The following is a 9,710-nucleotide window of genomic DNA, read 5'->3' as shown; positions in this document are numbered from 1 at the left end:
AGATCACGCGCGTGCAAAATGCACTTTTGTGCGCTCAAAATATGATCTTTCGCGCGCAGAATTGTGGCAGAAATGTAAGCCCATAGACTGAAACGGATTTCCAGGAATGCGATTTGAATAGTAGGGATGGGCGATACCGCTTATTTTGTTTTCGATACGATACCGATATTTTTCAAGGCAGTATCGTCGATATCGATACCGATTCGATACTTCTGAACTAAACTTTTAAATTATGAAATTTATTAAATTATTAAATTACTAAGAGTAAAATGGGTAATGATAAGCACTTAACTTTGTTTAAAACGCATTTTAACATTCAATACGCCTTAATTGTAACTTATTAGTTTATATTTTTGTTTACACATGGTTCAAATACGTTTTTTGTTTACACATGATTCAAATCTATAAATACTACAGTTGAACTATGGTCACTTTAGTAAAACCATGGTTCATTTTCATAAGGGACTGCCAGTGACAGGCTGTTACATGCATAAAATGCAATCTTTTTATTCTGATAGTGTATGATTTCTATTAACATTACAGAATAGAACATGATCAATATTATCTTTCAACGTTCAATTTAAATAACTGTAATTGCACAAACTATGTAGGCTACAATTTCAGTTTGTTTATTGTGAAATAACTCTGTCCTTCTGTCCTCTGATAAGCATTGTTCAGGGCTGCCGTTCCCAAAAGCTTTAATGCTTTCTTATGATACTTTTGGGAAACGCAGACCTGTTTGAATGCACTGTCAGCAGTGAGTGAACGCTCTCTGTGATTGATTAGTTCTGTCTTGCAACATTTGCGTGTTCAGATGAGCAGGAAAATAGTTCTATCCTACACATTTACTCGCTAACAAAGGTTATTCGTCCAATTCAATGCATATTGTACGCATTATTTTTTGTTGTTGTTGAATTAACAAAATCACTGGTAAATAAAACACACCTAAGTATCGATATTTTTTGTTTGACTTTCGATACTCGTGTCAGTATCGATATATCGGTACTTTGGATCGATACGCCCATCCCTATTGAATAGGATTCCAAACCACATCTGAATGTAGCTTGAAATGGATTTGCAAAAATCTAATTTTATGTAGTTCGTTGCCATTCAGACTATCTAAATATAATCGGATTTGCACAAATCATGGGATTTGGGCTGACAGTCTGAACGAGGCTTTAGTGTTTGTTTCGAGAATTTATATTAGTAGTGTGAATGGTTCACACTTATTTACAAGTTGTGGTGCAGTAATTTAGCCTGTTTTTAATAATTAATAACAGGCTAAATTACTGCACCACAACTTGTGAAGAACAAGGATTATGTCTAACCTGAAGTGGAATTTGCTGTACTGGGACGAGTATCTTGGAATTATGTTTTTGTCCCAGCTCAGGCTGTGGTTCTGAAAGGGTCCAGGAGCAAATGGAATATTGGCCTCCCTCTTTGCTGAGCCAGTCTTTTCAGAAGGCTGGACCACAAAAATAACGGGAATAGGCTGAGGGGGAAAAAACAGGGATTAGATCTAGAATAGCAAGCCTAAACGTTTTAAAGAAAAGTATGTTTGTTGGAAATCTGTCTGATAGGAGACATAATGGTCTGTCCATGTGATTTCTAAAAATGTTAATCTAACAATATATCTGATATCATTTTCAAAATTATATTTAACTACCATGCATATTTTTATGTTCTGCAGTAATATCGTTTTAGGAAATCATTTAGCTTTGTATTACTTTTAAAGCCATTCCTGGCCTCTTCAGAGAATATTTCATGGGCTTGTCCTTCAGTATGTCTTGTAGTTTATCCAGACCAGCTCTCATGTGACATTTGAACTCAGGAACTCTTCCACTTCCTGTAGAGGTCTCATCGAGCAACATCTTCCTCTGCCACCTGTTGTACTGAGCATGTGCAGCCTGAAGCTGCTCCTCATGTAGAGCCTCTCCTAAACAAAATACAAGGTCAAATGAGTCCAGTTGAGTCTTGCGTCATACAAACAAATCTGGCACTTTCTTTCTTGGTAATCAACTGTACCTAAAATTACATTAGAGTACTTCATAATTGATATTATAATAGACTGTATTACCGTTGCAGTGTTCTTTGTTGCTAGATTGATTGTTTTTTATTTGAATGTGTTCTCATGTGCAAGTACAAAATATCCGCCTACCGTTTGGTTACGCAGAAAAGCAATAGAAAAGCAGCAGAGTGAAATGCAAAAACACCCTTCTATGGGATATCGTCATTTATAAATGACGCTAAGAAAATTGCATTTAAAATACAATATTAATGTTCAACCAACAACATTTTATTTTAGTGATGTCAAATGACATCCCCTTCAACCAGTAAAGTTAAAATTTATTAGCCATGTGCTTCACATTTTTGGTAACTAAGTAGTAAAGGAGACATTAGCACATGTTAGGTCACATGCTATCAAGGCTACACATGTACATCCAAATGTGTTTTCTAAAGTTTTTATAAAAACAACAACTCGGAGACCAACAAATCTGAGCGTCATGCATAACTGACAAAGTCCTATTATGTGATGCATATTTTGTGTAGCTGGCACTATTGACCAGCATTGGCGGGCAGTATAATAGCCTTTATGCATGTGTTTTAGGTTCATTTTTGGAAGATGGAGAGACGAATCTGTACTTATTTCAGAAAGTATTGATGATAGTGATATGAGTGCATCAGAAAATCAGGTTGTAGTAATAAAACAAGTTGTTCAAACGATAAAGTTTATTTTTAATGAAGTGTTATTTTTAAGAACTTGGTCCTTTGTTCACTTCATTTTATCGCAGATTCATTTACAAACAAGGCACAATTCAATGCAGGATTTTCAGAAAGATTGAAACTACAAGACGATGCTGTGCCGACTGTATTGGATGTAATATCACACTACACAAGTGTGAGTAACTGTTTCCATTACGTGATCACTATAGCTTTACCTGTTATTACAGATTGTTTGATCTGTACTGAGTATTTATGCATATTTAACCTAAGTCACCGCATTGTTCATCTGTGAAGGATGTAGGGTGTCAAACATACACAACTGTTAGCTAATCATAGCAGTGTGCATTTACTTCTGAGTCTACAATCTGCCACGCCTATTCAAACAGAGTGTTTAGAAGAGGGGATCAAAACAGGGCAGAAAATGGCCTATTTTTTCTAAATTATGATGTTGTTTGATGTAAAAATCTTGATAACATTATAAGTGGATCTCAGAGAACAGTAAAAATAAAAAAAACAAAGGCAGTTCATGACCCCTTTAAGAAAATGTTACCAGCCAAATGGATGCTTAGGGGGAGTTCTGGTCCAAACTCTAATGGGGGCTTGGAGTAAAGTTCAAAATCCTGATGTCTGTGGATCCATGGCAGCCTGAAGCTAGAGAGTGTTGGCTTCAATTTGTTCCCATGTAGAATGTTTTCTCTCCAAGGCTGTGAAAAAAAAAATCATTAAACCCATGTTTAAAAGAGCTGGTTCCAATAAATTAATGCTTTTGGAAAAACATAAATATACATGTTCAGTTGCTCAAATAGGACAAACTGCTACTGATAACATCAATCTGTCATCTGTAAGGTTCACATTTTTGGGTGCTATGCTCATGTTCAGCAGGGAACGGTAAGTTACAGAGTCTGAAAGGCTGATAAATCAATTTCAGGCAAGCACATGCTTCTAGATAACGTTGTGTCCCATCAGTCAATCAGCATTAGCCCTGTCACCGTACCTGCAACTAAATACTGTCTTAAGCTCTGGGGATCTGTAAAGAAGTGGGCAAGGTAGGTAAACATCGGTAAAACTCTATCTTCTTGCTTAAGCTCTTAGGAATGTCCATAAAGTTGACATTGCACTGAGAGAGAAACATGACACAGATGGGGGTAACGGCGGTATAGCATGACCTCAACAGCACCTTTCTCAGCTCCTCAATCCGAGCAACGTCTGGCCGCTTCGGGTGCTGGTTAGATTCAACACTGCTCTTAAAACCTGGGTAAGAGAAGCGAATGGAAGTGGGGTCCTACAAAGACAATAAATAGTCACATTTTACTTTAAGTTTGACCCAGGAGCCTGCCTAAGCACATCACAGTCATCTTTTTTCATAGTTTTCAAGCTTAGAAATTAAATAAAATTATGCCAACCTTCGGAAATTCTCTGTCGAGTAGAGTAGGGGAATTAGTTGTTTGAACATTGTGGTAATTGATGGTCTGACCATCAATAATAAACACATTAGGCTTTGACTTTTGTAAATCGCTACTCGCCCTGTAGATGTCTTCAATATTTGCCTAAAATTTTTAAAAATGCATTCATTTAATTAACTCCATTTCCCCACTTTGTTAAACATATGAGTCATTCATTACCTGGATAAAGTCCTTCACATTATTACCCTCATTCCATTTCCATTGGAGGTATTCTCTGTTGAAGTTGTCTAGAGGTGTGTGAGTTCTCTTTCTGATGTTATGACGATCAGGTATATCTTGAGATTGCTGGGTCTCTGTTGCCAACCATAGCTCTCCTCTCCCGAGATCTGATCCAAACTCCTTGCTTAAGCTTAGAATCATGTCGGCTGATGGGAACAGGTCATGGTGCACTACTTCTTGAAGCTTCTTGGCTTTGCAGATGTGGCTTATACTAAAAGGTTAATAGGAAACATTTAAAATTTCTTGAACAATATCTCAGTGTTTCACAACGTTAGTTCCTCTAGGTTTAGCAAATACCACGCAGAATAGTTTTTTGTGAAGTATAATCCATCCAATTACACCTGGTACTTGTTAACACTTTGAAATTGTAGTCAAACATTAATACTATTCTAATCCAATCAATGTACTGTCTTGAGAAAACCAAGAAAAAAGGACCATGCTAGAAATTATAAGGCAAAAAGAAGCTGCTCTTTGAGTGTAATTGCAATTTTACCGTTTCAAGGCTTCAAGACAGGCATGAGGAACTGTATTTCTGATAAACACCAGAGGCTCCATCAAAATGGTCTCAAGTGGCTTTACAAGGCAAACGGGACTCAGACCCACGTCAAGCATGTCATACAGTCGCTCTGAGAAACTCAAGTCTGAGTTATACAGCGCAGTCACCTGTTCCTCCTCATCACCATCCAACCTGGAAAGGATCAGATCAGTCTGTATGATCTTCAGGAATTTTTGCTTTGCTGCATATTGGTAAATGTTGTGCACATGTGGGAGCGTTTTAAATGATGGCTTTCTTACTTTATAGGCACTGCAGTCCACAGTCTTTTGACTGCTTGATCCTTGAATCCTTCCAGAACAAAAATGTGTAGAGCCTTATCCATCATATGAAATCCAGTGAGAACATTCAGCCTTTTGTTCTCTCTGTCTTTGGTTCTTATGTTATGACCAGACAGGAGCCTTTGAATTGTTTCCTCTGGATAATGCTTTAATTGGAAGGCATCTGCATTGATCTGCAGAATTTCTGATGTCAGTTTGGCTAAGACAGGTGTATTGTTATACTTGAAGACATAAATGACGCGACCAAAAGGGCAATATCTATCACTGTTGCCGTCTTCATGGTGAAGGGTATGTGCTATCTCCACCTGGACTTTCAGTTGGGCGTCAGCTTCAAGATAATGACCCACTGGCATTGCAATATCTGAGGGAACCTCAGAAGAACTCCTTATGGGCAATTTAAGCTTTAAATATCTGCATCCTCGAAGAAGAGCTGAGAGATCTAGTTTTGCTATGCCATATGGATCATGAAGTTCAGTATCTGCTTTTAATGCATTACGCGTGACCCATAAATCATCTTTGGCATCTTTGGGGTCAGTCCCAAATATCGCTGGTGTACTGGAGGGTTTTTCCTTTTTTCTATCCCGATCATGGACTTCGATCTTCATGGGTGGACCATTAAGAAACTCACACAGCTTTCCAGGGCTCAGCAGACCAGTAAAAATCACATTCACATCCTTGAAGTAGATATTAGCGTTGTGATCATGGCCTTTGGTTCTGTAAACAGGCATGTTGCGGAACTTGTACTGACAGTAGACAGAATGACATTTTGCCTATTGAAAGATGAATGTGATAATGTGTTTATTATGTTCTTGTTGAATAATCAAATTAATAATTTGAAATCTGAAATAGCATACCTCAAGTACATGGAAAGGAACGGGAGATGATGGCAGAGAAGAAGCTGATAAAACTGTGATGACTAGTGGATTGAGTTCAGCTTTTAGCTGCTCTGATAGAAGTGGCTGATCAAGAGTGATGTTCCAGAATCCCTCTTGTACTCCTCCGGAACAGAATCCCAGGCAGTCAGAGAGCATCATACTCCCTAACATAAAGACAGAACATGCCAGCCACGTAACTGATGTTTGAAAAATATATATCATACACTACCTTTCAAAAGTTTGGGACTGGTAAGATGTTTCTTACCGTAGTCTCATATGCTCACCAAGGCTGCATTTATTTGATCAAAGATACAGCAAAACCGTAATATTGGGAACTTTTTTATCAATATGTATATGATAGATATATCCTTTTAATTATTTCTCTTTATCTTATTTTTAATATATTTCTGTCATAAATGGTACACACTCGTTTATATTTGCACTTGCCCTTCTCTGCACATATGTAATATTTCACACTTACATTTGTAATCTGTACAATTGGTTTTAAATTTTTATAATCTATTTTTTTATGTTTTGTGTGTGCATGCACTTATCAGAATAAGACTAGAATTTCGCTGTACAGTTGGACAATGATAATAAATGTATTCATTCATTCATTGCAATTTAAAAGATTTCTTTTTTTATTTCCATGTATTTTCATATGTAATTTATTCCTGTGATGGCAAAGCTGAATTTTCCACCAGTCTTCAGTGTCACATTATAAGAAAAAGAGCAATATTTATTTGAAATAGAAACCTTTTGTACGATTATAAATGTATTTACTGTATTTTGATCAATTTAATGCATCTCATCTGAATGAAAGTAAGCAAAACCCTTCGAACGGTAGTATATATGTCATAATCTAACTATGGGAGTGTCCATCACTCCCATATCATTCCACATCGCCATCATAATAATAAAGAGCATATGAGATTTCTGTCCTTAATGGATCATAATTTGCCAAAATAATAACAAGATTGGGTAATAGCCTCCATCCTCCATCCAACCCTGCAATGAAAGAAGCAACATGTGATTTGTCTGGCTCGGCTTTATGGGAACGAGGCTAAAATATTTCCCAAGCAAAGGCTTTCATCGGGAGCTCCCGCTGGGGGTCTCGATGAGAAACATCAAAAGCTAAAGAAGCAGTCGGTTGGCTTTGGTTGGTGCCATTCCACAGCCAATTAGAAGCTAAGTAGCAGGGACCCTGCAGGGAAGCCCCTTACTCAAATCCACCCCACAGCACTCAGGAATAAGGGAAACAGCCCCTAAATGGCAAGCTGCCTCGACAAAGTCATGTTCATGATGTATTATATAAACACAACATTCACTTACAGGAAGCCTATGTATAAGAGCCATAAGAGTGAGTAAAAACAACAGCTGTCGGCTGCTAATACGTGTTTTAGGAGCATAAAATTTCAGAAAATACTTTTTAAGCTCCAAAAGCTACCATAAGATTGCTAGGAAGAAATTACCTGCAAGGAGAGGAGCGAAACTGAGTTCCAGTGAGGCGGCCTCCTCTTCCTGTTTGAGCTCTGTGAGTTCTGCAGTATCCTGGGTGGGTTTCTGGAACAGTGTCTTCTTAGTGGGTGATGTTTGGCTCTTTTCTATTGTTAAACCACTCTTACTAGGAGCTTAATTGAAAAAAACAAATAAGGTGCCCACTGACTTGCTACTTCAAGAGTCGTAATGATAAAATTGGGATGAGACTATTTCATCACATGTATATAGATGTATCAAGTCAGTATTAATTCATCAACCCTTAAATAGCAGATTTACACTACCATTGAAAAGTTTAGGGTCAGTAAGATTTTTTTTTTAAGAAATTAATGCTTTTTTCAGCAAGGATGCATAAAATGTATCTAAAGAGACATTAAAGGCATTTGAAAAGTTACAAAATATTAATATTTCAAATAAATTCTGTTCTTTGATTTATCAAAGAATCCTGAAAGCAGCAGAACTGTTTTCAATATTGATAATAAAAAATGACAAATGGTGGCTGAAAATTCAGATTTTCCATCACATTAATAAATTTTAATTAAATTAAAATATAAAAGTTCATTTACATTGTAATTATATTTCAGACTATTACTGTTTAACTGTTTTTGATCAAATAAATGCAGCCTTGGTGAGCATAAAAGACTTATTTCAAAAATTTATCAAAACCAAAAAATTTTAATTGAACTGTACTATCAAATAGTTAAAGTGTTTCAGCTGTAGAGGACTTGGATTCAGCTGTTGGTTTTTAAACATTATGTTGTTGTTGTTTTTTCATTTTAAGGATACTTTGGTTTGTTTAACTGTTTTTGATCAAATAAATGCAGCCTTGGTGAGCATAAAAGACTTATTTCAAAAATTTATCAAAACCAAAAAATTTTAATTGAACTGTACTATCAAATAGTTAAAGTGTTTCAGCTGTAGAGGACTTGGATTCAGCTGTTGGTTTTTAAACATTATGTTGTGGTTTTTTTTTCATTTTAAGGATACTTTGGCATTATTAGTATGACCACATACACAATCAAACCTATTCATGTTGTTGTAAAACATAATAATCACCATCATAAATCTTTTATTAGCATACAGTATAAACATCAGCATCATGTTGTACCTGTGGCACAGCGAAGCTCCAAATGCTTCCTATAGTCTGATGATATTAGATCTTTGTGGTTTTTCATAGATGTTCTTATTTTTATGTTCTCCTTCTCATAGACAGCTCTCATCTCACAAATCATCTTCCTGATGCCACCTTTGAAGACATTTAGTGAGAACTTTGGTGATTTTAAATCACTGAGGAATTTTTTATTCAAATAAATGATGACTAAATGCTGCATGTTTGCATTGTACTTTGTGCTACTTCTGTATAATATTCTCCATTCTCACAGCACTGTAAAAAAAGTGAGGATGTAAGTGCCAGATCTCACCATCTCACAATTACCTGTCGTACTGAACTGAGATTTACACTCATTTTCCTGCCTACTGTGATATAAATTACTGTCTTTAAATCAGTAGTCCTCTCCTTAAGTAATTGGGTAAGTTAAAAATGATTTTGTTTTTCATCTATCCTAGACACATTTCACTTTAGACATTAAACTCTGTGGTGTCTAAAATCTTGATCTTGCTGTAAGATACCAACGTTACAATGAAGGAAATCCTAATAGGAAGCGCAATAAATAAAATGGGTAGATCATACCCATTTGCTCTGGATCCTCTCCAGTCCTCTCCTGTGGCAGTCTGAAGGCTTTGGGTCTGTCATTCCTGGCTTTGAAAGACACCTTGTCTTTGCTGTCCCATACTCTCACAATGATCTTATGGGAGGCCAATTTAATCAGGAGCTCTTTGGTGACATTGAGTTTTAAAGTCTGAGACCAACTCACCCACACCTTGTTTCCCTCTCGCCAAGGCTTCAGCACCTTGTCAGAACACATAGCACATGATTTCATTATTATATGGAGATTTATTTTGTTTCACAAAGACAACAATAGAATTACACTATTGTTAAAAGTTTGGGGTAAGGTATGTTTTTATTCAACAAGAACACATTCAATTGACAGTAACCCATAAAGTGACAGTAAAGACATTTGTATTGTTGCAAGCAATT

The 9,710-nt window shown here is 36.5% G+C and overlaps 1 protein-coding gene across 1 annotated transcript; it reads right to left on the bottom strand.

Moving 5' to 3' along the window:
- Positions 1-3,248: 3,248 nt before the first annotated feature.
- LOC107581385 (uncharacterized protein FLJ43738-like) lies at positions 3,249-9,537 on the bottom strand. Its single transcript, XM_016266947.1, has 10 exons — positions 9,303-9,537; positions 8,786-8,858; positions 7,588-7,715; positions 6,104-6,279; positions 5,202-6,010; positions 4,900-5,094; positions 4,347-4,617; positions 4,128-4,271; positions 3,902-4,006; positions 3,249-3,428 (listed from the first exon to the last, which is right to left on the bottom strand). Exons 1-10 carry the CDS (start codon positions 9,535-9,537, stop codon positions 3,249-3,251), a joined length of 2,316 nt encoding a protein of 771 aa, XP_016122433.1.
- Between the last annotated feature and the right edge of the window lie 173 nt (positions 9,538-9,710).

Source organism: Sinocyclocheilus grahami, unplaced genomic scaffold (genome assembly GCF_001515645.1).
Source record: "Sinocyclocheilus grahami isolate Dianchi unplaced genomic scaffold, SAMN03320097.WGS_v1.1 scaffold3.1, whole genome shotgun sequence".
In the NCBI taxonomy this organism is placed as follows: domain Eukaryota; kingdom Metazoa; phylum Chordata; class Actinopteri; order Cypriniformes; family Cyprinidae; genus Sinocyclocheilus; species Sinocyclocheilus grahami.
Note: the sequence above shows the minus strand (reverse complement) of the source record. Positions and strands in the feature narration are given on the sequence as shown.

Bases quoted from the DNA above. Each gene is read 5' to 3' on its own strand.
- LOC107581385 (XM_016266947.1), bottom strand. From the start codon at position 9,537: ATGTGTTCTGACAAGGTGCTGAAGCCTTGGCGAGAGGGAAACAAGGTG. The intron at 4,272-4,346 runs GTAATGAATGAC...TAAAAATTTTAG, and splicing joins ATGTGAAGGACTTTATCCAG to GCAAATATTGAAGACATCTA. The intron at 4,007-4,127 runs GTTGGCATAATT...TTGTCTTTGTAG, and splicing joins TCGACAGAGAATTTCCGAAG to GACCCCACTTCCATTCGCTT.